Raw genomic sequence first — 20,332 nt, 5'->3', positions numbered from 1 at the left:
GACCACCGACAACATGACCGCCCTCAAACACGCTACCCGCAAGCACCACCAGCTCATCCGCACCACCAAGAAGAAATCCCTGAAGGAACAACTGGACAACAACGCCCACGACAGCAAAGAGCTCTTCACTATCGTCAAGGAGTTCTCCAACCCCAGCACCGGCACCAACGACATCACTCCATCACAAGACCTCTGCGACTCCCTCGCCTCGTTCTTCCACCGCAAGATCGCCGACATCCACAACAGCTTCGGCGCCCCACCCACGCACCCAACCGTCGAACCAACGCCCCCCACCGCCACCCTTCGAACCTGGACCACGGTGACCACCGAAGACACAGCCCGTACGATGAACACCATCCACTCCGGATCACCGACCGACCCCTGCCCACACCACGTCTTCAACAAGGCCGACTCCACCATCGCACCCCAACTCCGGAACATCATCAACGCCTCCTTCAACACCACCACCTTCCCGGAGAGCTGGAAGCACGCCGAGATCAGCTCCCTCCTGAAGAAACCTACAGCGGACCCCACCGATCTCAAAAACTTCCGCCCCATCTCGCTCCTCCCTTTTCCTGCTAAAGTCATCGAGAAGATCGTCAACAGACAGCTGACCGCCTTCCTCGAGACGAACGGATCCCTCGACCCCTCGCAGTCCGGCTTCAGAGCCAACGACAGCACCGAGACCGCCCTCATCGCAGCCACCGACGACATCCGGACCCTGCTCGACAAGGGGGTAACAGTGGCCCTCATCCTCCTGGACCTCTCCGCTGCGTTCGACACGGTCTGCCACCGCACACTAGTCCAGCGCCTCAGCAACATCGGTATCCAAGAGAAGGCACTGGAGTGGATCATCTCGTTCCTCGCCGGAAGAACACAAAGAGTCCGCCTCCCCCCGTTTCGCTCCGAGGCCACCGAAGTCATCTGCGGCGTCCCGCAAGGATCTTCACTCAGCCCCACCCTCTTCAACATCTACATGAAACCTCTCGCAGCCATCGCACGCCAGCACAACCTCAACATCATCTCTTACGCCAACGACACCCAGCTGATCCTCTCCCTCACCAGAGACCCCGACACCGCCAGAACCTGCCTACACGAAGGGATGAAAGACGTCGCCGAGTGGATGAAGGACAGCCACCTGAAACTGAACTCGGACAAGACGGAAGTCCTCATCCTGGGATCTTCGCCCTCCGCCTGGGATGACTCCTGGTGGCCCCCAGCCCTGGGCACCGCACCCAAGCCAACCGACCACGCACGCAACCTGGGCTTCATCCTGGACCCCTCCCTCTCGATGACCAGACAAGTCAACGCCGTCTCCTCATCGTGCTTCAACACCCTGCGTATGCTTTGCAAGATCTTCCGCTGGATCCCGACCGAGACCAGGAAGACTGTCACCCAGGCACTCGTCACCAGCCGACTGGACTACGGAAACGCCCTCTACGCCGGAACCACAGCCAAGCTACAGAAAAGACTCCAGCGCATCCAGAACGCCTCCGCCCGACTCATCCTGGATGTCCCCCGACGCAGCCACATCTCCAGCCACCTGAGGAACCTGCACTGGCTCCCCGTCGACAAGAGGATCACGTTCCGGCTCCTCACCCACGCACACAAGTCTCTCCACGACCTGGGCCCCAAGTACCTCAACGACCGCCTGACCTTCTACACGCCCACCCGCCAGCTACGGTCCACCAGCCTCGCCCTCGCAGCCGTACCACGCATCCGAAGAGCCACCGCCGGAGGAAGATCCTTCTTTTACCTGGCTGCCAAGACTTGGAACTCCCTCCCCATCCACCTTCGGCTGACCCAGGACCATCTCGCCTTCAGGAAACAACTCAAGACCTGGCTGTTCGAGCAGTAGCATACCCCTCCCCCCAAGCGACTTGAGACCCTCCCGAGTGAGTAGTGCGCTACACAAATGGCATGATTGATTGATTGATTGATTGCTTATTCTTAAGATATTTTCTTGAAAGCCTGTTGACTTTAGGGGTTTGAGGTTGTAACAGAGCTTCCGCAACCGGCGTCACTGCCGGGAGAGCGCTGGGGTAGAGGGATTATTCCCTTGCTTAGCAACTTTTTTTATGAGCGATCTAAAGGAGTCGTTAGGGGTTCAGGGACCACAGGTTTCATGCTGAGGTCTAAAGGGTCTGTTTGGGGTACTGAGTTCAGCTGCTTCTTCCTAAGGGTTGGTTTGCTTGAGATGAGCTTCCCTTTTGAGGCCTTGAGCGGTTTCAGATACGTAACGGATACGTCAGTTCTCTGCTGTATGTGAGTGTAGTATGTGTATATCTTATTCTGGCGTACACACCTACTCACACCTTTTGCTGCAGGCCCGGTGTTCAGGACAGTCTTTGTTATATCCCCCAGTGGTTTTGTAGCCCTCTCAGCCTTATCCGTATCTTCACCGATGTTCTTTTGAACGTCTCCTAGAATGTAACATAAAAAAATATATATTAGAAACAATAAGGAACCTGTATAAGATGTTTACACTACCCACAGCAGTACCTCTGGTACTACAGGGCTGCGGCCCCGTTGATTGAGAGAATAAAACCCAGAGAGTTCGTTTTTCACACCCTTTTGTAAAAACACACCTTTTAGATAGCTTTTCCCAGATCCTTTCTTTGTCACAGTTCCGTCTTTAGATGCTGTAGATTTCCTTTTCACAGGCCTTTCTTTTGATCGCTGCGGCGTCTCTTTCACAATCACGGCGTCCTGGCATGACTCCGAGGGCCCTGTAAAGAAAAAAATAATCACATTTGTAGTATAAACCAGACCTTAGCAGGCCCCTCTGAGGAGCGTTCCTATAGTTCACAGATGTGTTTTTTTTTGGGGACTAGACACTCCCAAGTCTTAGACCGTTTAAAAAACCATGGCGTTTTTGATTTACCTGTAAGAACAGGGTTATCATGTGCACTCAGCAACGCGTCTTGAGCCCCCGTGTGGCATTGGAGAACATCAAGAATCCTTTGTAGTTCGGGATCCATAACTATAAAATCACACTTACATGAGATCTCCATTAGAAAAGCAGAGCTTCTAAGATACAGGTGTACGGAACTACTCAGAACTATACACCTCCAAATACATATACCTGTCTGTAGGACGCGCATTTCATCGTCTGTGAGGATTAATTCCGGCATGTCCTGCGTCTGGGTTAAATATAAAAAAGCATCTGCTTTAAAGACACACCTCATAAACATGATATTACAGTTACATACATCTTAGACAACACAAATCATACATTGAAAATTGAAAAACATCACATGTGTATTTACGTTTACTTTTTAATAGGAACCACCCCCCTGATTCCTACCCACAAACCCAAGCGCATATACAAACATAACCTATACACATATCTATATAATGCATTGTGCAAACTGCTCTTGGGAACCCTTTAATAATCAGGGTTTTATATTAGGCTTTTAACATATAAACTGCAAGTTACAAACGGAGATAGTGCTAATACACAATGCTTTGCGCCGCACTTACATTATATACACTCTTGGTTGCATTTAAATGGGCGGCCTGGTGAGAGCAAAAACATTCATTTTAAAAAGGGCTGTCTGGTGGGTGCAAAAAGCATGCATTGTAAAAGCGCTACCTTGAAGGGAGAGCAGAAGCATTCATTTTAAAAAGTGGCGCCTGTTGGGGCGCAAAAGCAGGCATTTTAAAAGGGTGCCTGTGGGGAGCAAAATCATGAGAAAAACCCTGGAACATATCCTGGGATTCTGGGTAAAGCACTTAATGTACCAACACACACACTGATCTGAAATAACTGTGCCCCTTGCCTTGTGTAACATAATCATTGTGCCCGTACAAAGCGCTCCAAGACCTTCAAGTCACGTTTGCGCTATATAAAATGGCACCGTTGGAAAAAATAATAAAAAATAAATAAAAGTCACAGGGACGCTGCTATACGGTCCTTGCGGCTGTAAATACATCTTTTTTTTCTTTTCTTTTTTTTATTTCACTCCGGCGACATCACTGATGGTACAGATCCTACCACCAAAGCCACGGAGGGGGAAGCTCCCGGTTCCATAGCCCAGCTGCCACCGTGATCCACGAGGGAGCCCCGGAACCGCCGCCATTCCCACCCCAAAGCAGCGCCTCTGGTAAGGGGGCTCTGGGGCATTCTTTTGTTATGTTTCGGGGCCTCGCGCCCCACATGACCGATGGGCACAGCCGCTCCCACCCCGGCCATACAAGCACCCCCGGAGCTCTGCATGGAACTCGGGGGCTTCCATTTTTGAAACGGGGCCTCGCGCCCCACACTGACCCTCCCAAAGTCCCAGGAGCCCCCCCCCCCTGCTGCATAAGCCACCCGGAGCTCCGCATGGAGCACCGAGGGCTCCGGGGGCATAAATTGTTTTAAAACGGGGCCTCGAGCCCCACACTGACCCCCCCCCAAGGCCGTAGGAGCCCCCATCCCTACCGCACAAGCCACCCGGAGCTCCGCATGGAGCACAAAGGGCTCCTGGGGCTTCAATTTTTAAAAAACAGGGCCTCAAGCCCCTGGAGCTTCCATTTTAAAAACAGGGCCTCACGCCCCACACCGACCAAAGTCCTCAGGAGCCCCTACCAATGCCACACAATCACCCCTTGGCAGCACGTGGCCCACAACCCCGGAGCCCCTCAGCAGACTCCAGGGGATTTTATTTAAAATATGCTGCGGGGACCGGCAGCCATTAAGTATAGTGCATTAAATTAATTGTGGTCCCTGCAACACCCCACACCCTGGACAATGCGGATGATCCTGCCACATCCTAGAGCCAAGTGGATACACTCGGTGGCCCAGGGCCATCCCTGAGCCCCAACACATTCTGAGGTGTACCTGCCTCACCATGGCTCAGATAGGAAACCATACGTTTGACCCACGCCTGTGCAGAGCCTCAGCCCCTGTTGGTGAATACCAAGCTGTATTATTTATTTATTTTATTTGTAAAACGTATAGTATATTTGTATGCCATTAAAACCACAGAGGCACATGTAAAATGTTTCTATACCTTGTTAAAGTGTTAAGGCTGTCTCAATGTGTATACTCATAGCCATTAGTGGCGTTCACTCTTAAATGCACACCTAAAACGCTCTACACTGTATTTCAAACGGCAGCATTGTTCACCTTAAGCATCCTATCAACCCTCATTAAGCACTAATTAAACCATCATAAACACCCTCATACATAGCGTTAAGCACCCTTTAAAAATACACCATTGCTCACCTTAAATGCATGCCCCATGGCGCTTTGCGCCTTTTAAAAACTTAAAATTACAACCACTTTTCACCGCCAGTATTATTCACATTAAACACAATATCACAAAGCCTTAAACATTAAACACCATATCACAAAGCCTTAAACATTATTTGAAACATTGTGAGCACCTTCCTATATAGCTCTAAAACCCATTCAAAATGCAACTTTTGTTCACTTAAATGCATTCCCCAACACATTAAATAACCCATAAGCATGCATCACTGATCCATTCCCTTAATTATTTACCTCCCTTAAGCTGTCGCGTGCAGCGTCAATCTGTAATAAGTTGCTCTGATCCATTGAGGGTCTTTAAACTTCGGGGCTGGTGGGCCTGTGCAGCAAAGCAATCCATGCACGTCGTTCCAAATTGTTTTGAATGGCTGATTATGAGGGCACCCTGAAGGATGCTTTTGATACATGTCAGGGCATGTTAATTGGAAGGACGCCCCCCTTTACGGATGGGGAGTGCTTAGAACCTTGTAGTGAGGGTCATTATTGGGGAACGTTTTCTGACCATTGGCTTGTTTTGTTAGATGACATTTTAACCTTTGACATGTGTTAATGAAACCTCAAGCCTGTTGTGGGATGAGCGCTGGCTGAAGTTTTAGGGTCCTGGCATGCTAATTGGAAGGGCGCCATCCTTTATGGCGGAGATTGTTTAGAATGTTTTCCGGCCATTGCCTTGTTTTGTCATGTACCATTTTGCCCGTTGACAGATGTTAATTAAACCTGTGGCCTGTTTTGGGAAGAACTCCGGCGGAGGTTTTAGGGACATGCTGTATGACCATGTGAGGGTCATTATTGAGTAAGTTTCTGACCACTGCATTGTTTTTGCTAGATACGCACTTCAGCATTTGACATTTGTTAATTAACCAACAGGCCTGTTCGCCTAATCACCTATGTTTGGGACTCCTGCTCCTGAGAAGGATGGATTGATGTTTTATAAACAACCCGTGTTCTATACAATGTAAAGCTTGTGGGAAGCTTGGGACTGGCTGATTAGTTTTTCTTGTTCTCAACCTCGCTCTGCCAGGGTAGCTAGTCTTTTGTTCATGTGTTTTCATGTTGTGAATTGTGACTTGTTCTTGTGTTTTTACGTTGTGACTCATGAGCCTAATGGTTAGTTTTCTGCCCCCCAGCTGGGGCTGGGCCGCATTTCAAATTGCTACATCTGATTCTAAAGAAAGACCCTTTTAAAAAACCTCTGCACTGTAAACCAATGTTTTAGGCAGCCATACTGCCCGGGGTTGGGGGACTTGGGGATGCTGCTCAGACACCAATTGCCACAGCAAGGCAGCCTTTGTTTTTAAACAGACCCAGACATTTCTCTCTTACAAGAACACACCTTTTTTACACACACCCCTAAATGACCTGCTAACCTAGCATGGGCTTCAGCATGTGTTTGGCGCTCACACTCGGACACAAACCATGTGCCAAACTCTTGTATTGTCAGGGGCTAGATGCCTGTCACTTTTAAGGACACGCAGACATGTCACTTTTGTAGCCACCCCTGTCACTTTTAAGGACACACCGATGGGGGGTGGTACCTGCAAGGGGACCTATCACTTTTAAGGACACAAATGGTGGTTAATGGTATCTGCATATACTACTATAATGCGATTACATGAAAGGTGATTCGGCCAGGTGTGCTCATCACTTCATAGTATCCATTTACGACACACTGAGGGGCATATTTATGACTTTGTGGTCCCAGGGAAAGGGCAGGAATGCACCTTACTTAAAAGAATAAAGCGCATCCCTGCCCTTGCCCTGCGGCCATTTAGGCTGCCTAGCACCACACAGGCACCCATGCACCATGGACCTGTGTTGCATTGTGGACTGTTTTTGTGCAGGAACGGGCACCTTCCTGCAAAAAACACAATCCTGAGAGGCATATTCCTATGCAGCACACAAAGAAAGAGGAAGTAACAAGGAGAAATGACGATATTTCCCTTTGTTACGCCTGCCCTGGGAAGGCATATCTTTCTGGCGCATTCCCAGGTTTACCAGTTCTGGTAAATCTGGGAATGCTCAAAAACCATGGGAGTTGCGTGGGAACAACCACACAACTCTCGTGGAATGCCTTCCCATGGTAGAGTAACTCAACGCAGCTCTCGTGGAATGCCTTCCCATGGTAGAGTAACTCAACGCAACTCTCGTGGAATGCCTTCCCATGGTAGAGTAACTCAACGCAACTCTCGTGGAATGCCTTCCCATGGTAGAGTAACTCAACACAACTTTCGTGGAATGCCCGTCCCATGGTAGAGTAACTCAACTTAACTCTCGTGGAACGCCTTCCCATGGTAGAGTAACTCAACGCAACTCTTGTGGAATGCCTTCCCATGGTAGAGTAACTCAACGCAACTCTCGTGGAATGCCTTCCCATGGTAGAGTAACTCAACGCAACTCTCGTGGAATGCCTTACCATGGTAGAGTAACTCAACGCAACTCTCGTGGAATGCCTTCCCATGGTAGAGTAACTCAACGCAAATCTCGTGGAATGCCTTCCCATGGTAGAGTAACTCAACGCAACTCTCGTGGAATGCCTTCCCATGGTAGAGTAACTCAACGCAACTCTCGTGGAATGCCTTCCCATGGTAGAGTAACTCAACGCAACTCTCGTGGAATGCCTTCCCATGGTAGAGTAACTCAACGCAACTCTCGTGGAATGCCTTCCCATGGTAGAGTAACTCAACACAACTCTCGTGGAATGCCCGTCCCATGGTAGAGTAACTCAACACAACTCTCGTGGAATGCCTTCCCATGGTAGAGTAACTCAACACAACTCTCGTGGAATGCCTTCCCATGGTAGAGTAACTCAACACAACTCTCGTGGAATGCCTTCCCATGGTAGAGTAACTCAACGCAACTCTCGTGGAATGCCTTCCCATGGTAGAGTAACTCAACGCAACTCTCGTGGAATGCCTTCCCATGGTAGAGTAACTCAACACAACTCTCGTGGAATGCCCGTCCCATGGTAGAGTAACTCAACACAACTCTCGTGGAATGCCTTCCCATGGTAGAGTAACTCAACACAACTCTCGTGGAATGCCTTCCCATGGTAGAGTAACTCAACACAACTCTCGTGGAATGCCCGTCCCATGGTAGAGTAACTCAACACAACTCTCGTGGAATGCCTTCCCATGGTAGAGTAACTCCACGCAACTCTTGTGGAATGCCTTCCCATGGTAGAGTAACTCAACACAACTCTCATGGAATGCCTTCCCATGGTAGAGTAACTCAACACAACTCTCGTGGAATGCCGTCCCATGGTAGAGTAACTCAACGCATCGATTTGCGCTGATTCGGCTTACTCCAGATTTATGAATCCACTCAGAGCCACGCCTGGCTTCATAAATCTCTCCATGCAACCGGGCTCATAAATATGGCCCTCAGTGTGGTGAGATGCGCGGTCCCATTCTTATCAAAAGCCCTTCGTTCCAGTCAAAGTTCCAAAGTGCTGCGAATTTATTAGAATCATGCTAGCATAGTTTGAGGTCTATGAATTAAAATTAAAAATAACATTTTAGCCTGACATGCTATGTCTCTATACAAATTTACATTTTCAAAAAATAAATATAGGCTAAATAGACACTATATTCATTGTCCAGCGGACAGTTTTAATTTCAGATGAATAAAATATACAAAAGATCCAGTGTGATAACAGCAGGACACCAGCCGATGTCTAACTAGCACACTTAGGAAGGGGACAAACAAGAATATTTGAGGCAATTTAACCAGTCTGTGTATTAAAATTCACAATCAGACAATATGAATTGCACACTATTGCTAGCGTTATTTAGCACAGTTCTTACACATATAGTGTGACAAGTGTCTATTTAGCCTATATTTATTTTTTGAAAATTTAAATTTGTCTAGGGACCACTGTCCTGTGTAAAGATATAACTCCCTAAGGTCCCTAGCATATTGCTTCCTTGGGTTCCCTTGTGTAATAAAATGATGATGCTATGTCTCTATGGCCAAAGGTAAAATGTGTGTTTTTTAAACAAACAACTGATGAGGGCGCCGGCCCTTGATCTGCTGTCTGGGTATATCAAAGGACTCGAACCTGCGCTTCATCAGACAGAAAGACTTCCTAGTCCGGAGGAGGGGAGGGGGGCATTTCACACCAGACCAGGGGATGAGGTGCAACCCGTGAAACTACACACGGCCCTCTCTGCTACCTGGGGTGCGAAACCGAGACCCGTCTGTCTCCGAAGGAAACGCTTTGGGGTGAGCCTGGGCTGCGCCAGCTTCTGTCTCTGTTGTGATCTTGGGCAGATCTGCATAACACTGGCTGCAAGTTGAATCACAGGCAGGCCACTTGCTTCTTTTCTCAAAGAAAGTCTGTGTTGTGGAAACAAGTGAATACACGCCCTCAGACTGGCATGAAAAGCGGCGGCGTGGCTGGCAAGGCACGAATTGTACTGTTTACAACTAAACCATGCAAGGCAGTTCCGAAGTACCACAGCGGTATCCTGTTGGCTGCGTTAACATCCTACAATGAGGTAGGAAGCACGTGCTATTCTTCACACACTGCTGGAGAGAAGAGTAATTGTGGTTCTAGAGCACGGCAGGTCCATGTAAATAAATATTTAAAAAAAACACGGGGAACGCGTGGCAACAGCACAAGCGAAACGGCCAGAGCTGCCGACTTTCGACGTGGGGAACCAGTTCGCGTCTCGGCGTCATCTCGACGCCCTGTGATTCCAGGCACATCACTTAATCTCCACGTACCTTCAGAAGAGTAAGTAAAGCGCTCCGATACCGTCGGGTCGGGTTTGTGCTGTGTAAAACTGGGAAAAAGAGCACTTCTTTAAAGAAAGGAGTGAAAGGCATGCTGCTGCCCCAGGCAAGGGTCAGCCTGTCGCGGTGGTTGCAGACGGTGGGCACAGCCATGCATTGTTGTGGACCGTCACATGAACGTTTTTATTTTTCATTACACGGAGGAGGCAGACCATGAAAAGAGAGAAAGAAGTAGGGAGAGCATATATGGAAACAGTGCAAAGGGAGAAGCAAGGATGAAAAATGAGGTGTACCATAGTGTGAGATAAAGTGACAGATGCACGAAAGAGGCACGTGGAAGAATCGAGACTAGTACACGTTAATATTCGTTAATATTCGGCAATCCGGGCATTCGGGAAAACGGAATGGCGTCGAACTCCAAAGAAAGACCCCTCTGTGCACATTTTTTTTAATACGAATTGAGAATTGGTCGTAGAAATTCGTAACGTTGCTGTGTTGCTGGCTGATTTTTTGTAGTCATCACGGCCTTCCGACAGACACAATTTCCAGGGCTGTCTCACCAAACATTTGAAAATAAAATGTTTTATGTAACGTTTCTAAGCACTGTAGGTACTAGCTCATTAGTATCCGTCCAGTGTAACGTTATCCATTCAGCCGACCTCGGAAGTATTACAAAGTGCGTCGCTCCCCCTGTGGGATTCGAACTAGTGATCCGCATATCACTGCAGAGGGCAGAAGGCAGAGCAAGCATTCCCCGAGGCATGTTCCCACTTGATGCGCGTGCTAATGACAATCCTAGTTTGGGGCTATCAGGGAATGGAATTAGCGGGAGCTAAGAGTGGCAGCTGGTTGCTTGCCCTTTGACATGCCTGTCAGGGCTCTTGCTAGCACTCATTTTGGGGTCATGTTAAGAGAGACAGAAACAACAAGCGTTTGCAATGCAATAGGTCTGCATTACTCTAAAAGTTTGAGAATTATTATTTGAAACGCAAATAGCTCAAACATTTAATGCGAGACCTATTGCATTGCAAAAGCGAGTCTACTTATCGTCGTCCCACCCCAACACACATGCATGCCCACCTGTAGGTTACGCAATTTTTACACTTTTTATGTTAAGTGAAATGTTATGTTTAGCAAATAAATTTAAAAAACGCAGCAGGTTTCTCAAGGCCAGAACATTTGGCTTTGCCCATTTTTCTTTGGGGGGGGGGGGGGGGGTTGCTGTAATATATAATTGTTCCACAAATGCATCACTTAAACGCATTCAGATTTCAGAACCAACATTTTGCTCTTTAAACTACTGTAATTTCCACAGAGTAAGGAGCGGGAGAACGGGACCGTGGACTGTAGCTCATAATTTAGTGAATTGTGTGACACATGTGGCTGTGGTAAGTATTTAGATAGAAGATTTTAAGTAGCGAACCGCAATTCACAGAAGTCACCAAAGGTTGTGACTCATCAGCATCTTCCCACAGACCTTATGAGGTGAGTTTGAAGGCACATAAAAGGATGCTGACGCAACAGTGGGCATGGAAAGAGAAAGAGGATTATACACTGACCTTTTACACATGGTGAAGAGTTGTGCCCGGTGTACCCGTTGGAGATCGGTGTATAATTCAATATTGTGCAGCACAGCAGCCATCAAATCATATACAAATAATTGCATGATAAATCGGAATAAAATCATGGAAAACACTCAGTGCAACGTTGTCCTTTATAACTGGTTTTCTCGTACCTTTACAGGAATTTAATACCGAGCAGATGGACCCAAGTAAACACACTTCTGCTGTGCAAGTACTGAAGACTGCACAACAAAAATGTGAAGGAACCATGTGCAAATTTACCGCATATTTGCCCATGCATTAACGTGTCCCTTCGATCAACAAAGGGAGAGACAGGGTTCAAGGGCACTCTTAGTCCCCAATCAATAGATACAAAAACAAAGGAAGAGTGTCCGTCAGTAAGGCGTGAGTGTGATCGAGATAGCACGTATTAATATGAGGCCAGCTGTAGTTGGTCAGAAGGCTGGGCTAACTTTCAAGAAAAAACTCATTATTTCTTCAAGAAACCCTCACTCACCCTAGTGGTGACATGCTTCATCATCGGGTCCACTAGGGAGATCGAGTACCTCCCGAGTGTGCTACGACGCCAGGAGACTGCGGAGCAGGTTGTTGTGAGAGTGAATGTGAAAAAAAGGGTGTAGTTAAAAATGTCAGCGGTTGTCCCAAAAAATCATTTATTCGCTGGTCAACTTGACATATTAAAAGGAAAGTGAAGACCCGCATTGGCGAACATCGCAGCAATGTTCGCTGCAAGAAAGTAACGACCAAACTCAGCGAGCATTTTCTGCAGGCAAATCATACCCCCAATGATATGACCTGGACAGTAATAGAACAGGTCAACAACTCCAGGAACAGAGAGAATATCCTGTTTGAAAAAGAGCAGCGCTGGGTCTACAGACTCAACACACACAATCAAGGTCTAAATGACCAAATACCTTGGGCCAGCGTTCTCAAACATTAATATTGTCCTACTCCCCAATTCAGGGCACTGCCCATGATGTATGCTCTTTACTGATGATATCGCTCTTTTTGCTACAGTCCTCAGTATACCAATACCATAGATCACAAGAGTAACCCTTGCAAATATCATCTATGATGGTGGGTACTCACCACTATCGTTATGTGTGCCGTTCATATTGAATAAATGTACCCCCGTGTTACAACCCACAGTACACAAATATGACTGAGCATAACTTCTTCACCCTTTAATTATATCTCTGATGGTGGGTACTCCAACACCTTGTTTGGTATTTCTCCTAACTGTCAATGAACCTATACCCACCCACAGTGTCAATTTATTTTAGCGTGATTTTTAACACCTTATCATAGCGGACTTCTGCTTTATGACCCATTCAGCCGGTCCGTCCTTTTGCTTGCGTGCCAAGCCTCTTTTAGTATCCCGGTCAGCAGCTTGCGTGCCAAGCCTCGATCTGGTTCCAACTCTGTTCATGTGCGCGCATGCGCACCCAATGTGCATTCCAAGCCTCGTTTTTGATACGGCGTGCGACAGTGATCTGCACGCGACGACGCGAGGCTTGCTTCCCAAGCCTCGTTCTAGTCAACGCTCGTGATTGGACGACGTCCCGACGCCTCCCTCTCTTAGCGCCGGGCTTGTTCCTCGCTCGTGATCCACGAGATCCAGCGGGGACAGCTAGGTGCCGAGAGGGTGCTGAGCGTTGCGGGCGTATGTACAAGCGACCTGACATCTTAACAAGCTAAGTGTTTGAGTGTGAGCTTCTGCCTACTCTCCTTGAACTCTCCTTTGTGTGTGTTTTTGTTTTTACCCTGACAGGGTGTGCCATTGTCGCTCCCACCCCCCCTCTGAATCTATGGGGCGTGGTTCATACTGAATACAAGTGAGGACTCTGCCACCGATATTCTCAATTAGTGTGCCACTTTAAGCTCTCTAATTCACGGCCAGCAGGGCTGCGCATTACTATTACGTAGCTTTGTTTTATTACATCACTCTTCGGGGAATATTTCTCCGTACTCTTACCATAGGTAATGTTACTATTATGGGCAGCCTACCTGGCTTCCCACACGGACGGACTTAGCACTGCAAGCCCCCGTTGCATTACCTCACTATTTTTATTGCGCCAGGTCACACTACCCTGGCCCTAGTTGAGGCCCATCACCAAGGGTCTTGGGCACAACTTCCACTCTACAACGTGATCCCCCCCGACCACGGCCATTGATAGGTCTGTTAGCACGTATCACGCCACACCTTAAGTTACATGGCATCAAACCATGATCATTAATGACCATTTGCTCATTTTTGTGTTTTGTGTTTTGTTTGTCTGTCTGTCTTTTACCTACCTGCAGACTTCTGGGCTCCTCGCAATAGAGGCAAATCCCCAAGCCTTTTGGTTTGTATTTTCACACACTTATTTTTACACATAGTGCCACTGTTTTTAACTTTCACAACCTACAGCAGGGTAGGCCTTAGCGCGCCTATACCTGTTGAGGTAACACCCACTTACTGGTCCTGACGAAAGCCCTGTAAACTCACACACTTAAAGGGCAGAAACATGTTGACCTTCCCCTAACAGGGAAACACCTGTATTTCTTGTGGATAGTTTCCCTGCACATAGCTTTTACTTTTAATATGTCAAGTTGACCAGCGAATAAATGATTTTTTGGGACAACCGCTGACATTTTTAACTACACCCTTTTTTTCACATTCACTCTCACAACAACCTGCTCCGCAGTCTCCTGGCGTCGTAGCACACTCGGGAGGTACTCGATCTCCCTAGTGGACCCGATGATGAAGCATGTCACCACTAGGGTGAGTGAGGGTTTCTTGAAGAAATAATGAGTTTTTTCTTGAAAGTTAGCCCAGCCTTCTGACCAACTACAGCTGGCCTCATATTAATACGTGCTATCTCGATCACACTCACGCCTTACTGACGGACACTCTTAACGTGTCCCTTGACTGAAGACATCAAGTATTACATTTTGACTGACATGGAAATGAAGTGCAGTTTATTAAAGTTGCAGCTGGGGCGAGGCATTGGACACAGTTGTGTAAATTATGAAACAATACCAAAGGTGGCAAAAAACAAATATTTTTAGGGTTTCCTTGGCTCCACAGGTCTTTGGTGTGATGAGAAAACAGACACTTCCTACACAGTTATTTTCTTACTGGCAGAGCTCTGTATACAGTGCACATATAAAATAGTTTCCAAACCAAGATGATGCATTTTCTACTATTCTATTCTTTTTTATGGATTGCGTGCCCAAGGTTGCACTGTTCCTACATGATGATGGGTTTTGGGTGCTGTTAGCTGATCTTTTAACTCCCAGATTCTCAGTAGTAGGGTGTACACTACACTGAGAAAACGCCGCATTCCTATGTTCAAGAGAAGAGCAATCTACTGACCTCCTCTCGTACATTCTTTGGCCCCTTTGCTGAAACCGTGCCCAACTGCCTTTGGCCTTTGTCTAACCCACGTAAGACATCCAAAATCTAAAGGAAAGAAGAGAGTTGACAGTTGAGGCTCACATGTGGTGCCCACATTGTTAAATACATTAGGTTTACTTAACTTAAAAAAACAGCAAACATCCAATGAAAGCCAGACATGAAGGTCGCTGCATATGAAAATATTGGAAAACACAAAAAACACGAAAACATATTTCATAGCGTACTGTAAAAGCAAATGAATGCATTTAAAGTTGGAAACAAGTTATTTACTTGTTTCAGTAGTTCTAAAGATTTGACTGTTATGGTTTTCTTTGCTTGCTATTATTTTTCCATCTTGTGGTCCAAACTCATAAGAATAATCTGCTTTTTAATAAAATGTGGGCATCAACCATAGGCAAGACTTGCAGTGACATCATTAAGTCCCTTAGAAGGCCCTTTCCTTAGAACTGAAATAGGATCGACTAATGCAACAATTATAGAGACTTGCGTGAAACTTGCTGGTCACAGATAAGTACCATCAGTAGAGCATGCTCCGCATTTCATCCATCCTTCTGAGATAGATGTGAGGTGTGCCAGCAGGTAACATTAACGTAATTTTTACATTTAAATAAAGCAAAACTACAATTTGGAAGCAAACGCTACTTTAAAAAAAAAAACTTTTATCACCAGTGGGCTAACAACTTGTGGAATTTGTGACCTTCAAAAATATCTCCTGGGGTGTATCACTTCTTTTCCAGGCCGCTCTAACAATATGTCCTTCCTTGTAAGAGTAGCCTCCCCAGTGAACTGCGGCCGATTAAACGTTAGCATCTCTCTGCTAACATGAAAGGTTAACAAGCATTTGCAATGCAATAGGTCTCGCATTTGCAAGAGTTAGAGCTATTGGCACTGTAAATTACAATGTCTTTTACTTATGTGTTTTGGTATGGAGCGTGATGGGTGCACGTGGTATGGAGTGGAATTATAAGTTAATGGCACAATGTAAGCAAACAACAATAGTGCATCAAATGCTGACTAGCAGGCTTGCAAATACATGTAAACTTTACTGTAAATATTTTGATACATTTTCTAAACCGCCGTACTTTCAATACCAAAATTAAAGAAAAACTCCTGTTGCTTCTGCACGTTTTGTTGAGAAAGGGCCGATAAGGCTGGGACTGAGTCAGTTACCAATGAAATAGTTGGCTTATAAACAACTAGTTAGGGTGAAGTGTTAAAGGCCATACGTCACTGTGTCTGCAAGGGTAATTAAACATGTTTTAGATGTTAATGGTAGACTGGTGGATGATGGGCTTGGTTGGGGGAGATAGTCATACCTGAGGCTGCACCGTAAGAGGCTTATTTGTGTTAATATACATAGCTGCCAAGCTTTCAGATTGCTTATGTATGACACTTTCAAAGTGTCAGTGTACTTAAGAGTGACATTCAACGAATGTGAGTTACAAACTTTCTTGGGAGCAAAATCAAGTAATGAAGTAAATGGAAACAATTAAATATCAGAAATTGCACTGATTTGAGCAGGAAAAAGTTTAAGATCTTGAAACTGCTGCAAAGAAGCTGACTAACCTTGCCCTGGTAAGCTCATTGTACTGTAAAACAATTGCGTGGCCATGATATTAAACAAACATATCTTTCAGAGGCAGCACTTTATTAATGTTCTACGTAGATATGAATTCACACATGCAATTAAATATAAAAAAATACCTACTGGATGCAAAATATTGGCACTTACATTCTAAAAGAAGCAATTCCTTCCTTCAGGACCACGAGGTTCAGCGCTGGGATACCCGTTGGGTGACTACGCGCTCTATAAAAACCTAAAATAAAATGAATAAATAAATAAATAATTAGTACCATTAAAGTCCATATGTACATACGGTCAAGATTGAGTTCTGCGCCTTCCCAACTGAACACCACTCCATTCCCTGAGGGTTCCGTACGGACAGATGCACACAAGTAAGACATCCGTGCTCAGTGTGGTACGGAAGGGCCACGTACGACACAAGGACTTTGAAACTCGAAAGAATGTCATGTTTCACTGGTTGGTTTTAGTTTGCAGCTGAAATGCCCTGGAAAGGATTGCACGGTTTATTAAAAGGGATGTGCACTGTTTGTAGAGTGATTAAAATAAATGCACTGGTTTTGCCCGTGATAATAAATGAAAGTGCAATATTTAAATCAGCAATGTGTCCTAATAATGTGAAGCCCTTGCTCGTTTTGAAATCCGGGGCTCACATACACTGGCACTGTTTCACTGGAGCACCCAAATCTAAATGTGTTTCTCTAAAAATGAAAGTGAACATCATCAAGAATTCAAACAGATGAAAAACAAACTGACATAAAGCAACACTGAAACGGACTATTCTGATATGCCATCCCCAGCAGGAATCAGGACACCACGAGAATGCATAAACGTAAGCAACATACTTGCTGCAAGCACATCCGGCATGTGTGCGATTATTAAAAGAGCAACACTTTCTTTCGATGAAAGGCCGGTTAACTTTCTAAAATAAACCGTCTTTACTAGGAACTCAGGGCGCTTCAGCAGTAGCGCTGGGGTTTTCTGACATAATTTGAGGCAGAAAGACATTAGTGGTTTCGGAGCAAGTGGACTTAATTCCAAACTCGCTTCTCTGCCCATGCTGTCACACTGCAGGATAACACACTTATAACAAGCATTTACAATGCAACGGTCTCGCCTTTGAAAAAGTTAGAGCTATTGGCATTGTAAATGACAACATTTTTACGTATGTGTTGGTTTTGAAAACAGATAAATAAATGGCACTGTCATTTACAATGCCAATAGCTTAATCTCTCGCAAATGCACACACAAACACACAGCCACACACAGAGTCCCAACACACAAACATACCTACAGAGCCACACACAAAGCCACACACACGGACGGCTGGGTACATGGAGAGAAGGAATGATGAAAGGGTGAGGGCACTGCTTCCAGTGAGGCCTGGGCCCGCTCGGTGTCACTTCAGGAAAGGTTGAAAGGAGGGTTCTTCGTGGCTCTGCGTTCAGAACAATCGCAATCATGCTCATCAAAGGCAGGAAAGACATTTAATAATGATATAGTTTAATAGATGAGTGTGAGGTACACACATACATAAGAAAGAGGCTGACAAAACACACACCTCTGGCAGCAGCAGGGCCGCCGGGCGGTGCCACCCTTGAGGGGTTCATTTTAAAACGTGTCACAGCGTCACACTGTCATGCTGCGAGGCAGGTGAACACCACACACTGCCACAACATTCCTTTGGGGGTCTAATTCCTCAATATTCTTCAACAGAGAATGGGCATGGAGGGCACTGTGCTTAAGTAGTTTGCATCCTTCCTCTCTGACAGATCTCAAATGATCAAAATAGCGAACAGTCTCTCTTCTCCTGTGGCGGTGGGTCAAGGTGTTCCCCAAGGCTCGATACTAGCACCAACATTGTTCAATCTCTACTTAGAACCACTGGGAAACCTCCTAAGCAAATCTGGGATTCACTATCATCTCTATGCAGACAACACTCAACTCTACCTCAAGGTTGCCTCCACTCATGATCTCTCCATCCTAAGATCTACTCTTGACTCCATTCAAAACTGGATGTCAACTCATCAATTGATTCTGAATCCCTCCAAAACTGAATTCCTCCTCTTCTCCTCCTCACTCTCTCCTCCCCCGGTTCAATCATGGATGGATCAGATGAATCTACTAAACAATAAACCCATCATTGTCGACAGTGCAAAATCCCTTGGTGTCATTCTAGACAAAAAACTCAATCTAACTCCCCACATCAATTCTATTGCAAAATCTGCTCGCTACCAACTGCGCCTTCTTTGGGGAATCCGTCGCTTCTTCCCGGAGCAGGACCTTATAACCCTTCTGCAATCGCTGGTCCTCTCTAGACTAGACTACTGCAATTCTCTACTTTCTGGCCTCCCCAAATCTCACCTGTCCCCACTTAAGTCTGTCTTCCACTCAGCAGCTCGTTTCATTTATGGGGCCAAAAGAAGCGATCACATCACACCGATGTTATCCACCCTCCGCTGGCTTCCCTTCGAGGCTAGAGCTATTTACAAGACTGCCTGCATTACCCACAAAGCCTTGCACTCCTCATCTCCCAGCTACCTGGCGAATAAACTGAAACTCTCTGGTGGCTCTAGACTTTCACGCAATGCGGAGAATCTACTGCTTGAACCTCCCACTTTCAAGAAGGAAAGAACAATGGCCCAATCCTTTTCAGGCAACGCAGTGAGAATCTGGAACTCCTTTCCACCTCAGCTCCGGACCACCGCCTCCTCCCAGGCCTTCAAAAGGGACCTCAAAGTTCTCCTCCTCCAGAGACACCTCCAAAAGTAATTCACGTCCTCTTGCTATTTGTGAGGAAGACTTCCCACTACTGATAATTTCTACTTTCCATGACCATGGAAGTGCCTTCCCAGTGTATGCCTGTGATTGGAGGGTCTGCCTTTTTGCAGTATTTTCCATGTACTGGTGTTCGGTGCCCCTTTGTGACATGCACACACCACTCTGCCCTTGCAACACACGGCTGCTACCTCTCACATGTCTTTACCTTTGATACTTGCACAAGTGCCACCTTGCCCACGTAACGCTTGTTCCTGAGCCTGAGTGTCTAGCACTTATTGCAGGACTATACCTCAAATTATACTCTGTTTTCTCTTATAACTGCACACTTGTCACTTTCATTTCCTCTTGTGCACTTTTGACTACCTCATGTATTTTGGTTGCTCACAATTTTTACTCAAGTATTTTGTTTGCTCACGATTGTCACTATTACCTTTACTACCTCATGTATTTTGGTTGCTCACAATTTTTACTCAAGTATTTTGTTTGCTCACGACTGTCACTATTACCTTTACTACCTCATGTATTTTTGGTTTGCTCACAGTTTTTACTACCTCATGTATTTTGTTTGCTCACAATTGTCACTATTACCTTATGTAAGTAACGTATGTTTTTGCAATCTGTTCTTTTGTAATGTTTCTCATTATGTTTCATTTCTGTTCCTAATGTGAAGCGCTCTGACGCCTTCGGGTAAAGTCCGCGCTATATAAAAATGCATAAATAAAATAAAAATAAAATAAATAGGCTGGTACCGGGGCCTCTGTGGTAAAAGGAGGCATGACTCTGAAAGTGCGCGCTCCTCACACCGTGGGCAGGAGGCGCTAGACTGGAGCATGAGGCGCTATGTGAATCAGAGCAAACCCAAGAGCACTGGGGGCGCAAACAATGGAGGGGAGTGGTGGGGTGCCGTGGCATGCACGGACGGCCCAAGAGGCGCTTCGCTTGGATCGACGGGGTTCGATCCTTCATTCATTCACTGAATTGTCTATTCAAAGATT

The 20,332-nt window shown here is 46.2% G+C and overlaps 1 protein-coding gene across 1 annotated transcript in view; it reads right to left on the bottom strand.

The window, feature by feature from the left end:
- The window catches only part of LOC144762324 (uncharacterized), a 70,014-nt gene that overhangs the window by 44,377 nt on the left and 5,305 nt on the right, over positions 1-20,332 (bottom strand). Inside the window, exons 2-4 of the mRNA XM_078647490.1 lie at positions 3,086-3,166; positions 2,589-2,729; positions 2,306-2,423 (exon numbers count right to left, since the gene is read on the bottom strand). Coding sequence (XP_078503616.1) covers positions 2,306-2,423; positions 2,589-2,729; positions 3,086-3,166 — 340 coding nt within the window. The remainder of the gene's footprint in view (positions 1-2,305; positions 2,424-2,588; positions 2,730-3,085; positions 3,167-20,332) is intronic.

This window comes from Lissotriton helveticus, chromosome 1_1 (assembly GCF_964261635.1).
Source record: "Lissotriton helveticus chromosome 1_1, aLisHel1.1, whole genome shotgun sequence".
Taxonomy (NCBI): Eukaryota; Metazoa; Chordata; class Amphibia; order Caudata; family Salamandridae; genus Lissotriton; species Lissotriton helveticus.
The sequence above is the reverse complement of the archived record's forward strand: the minus strand, read 5'-3'. Positions and strand labels throughout refer to the sequence as shown.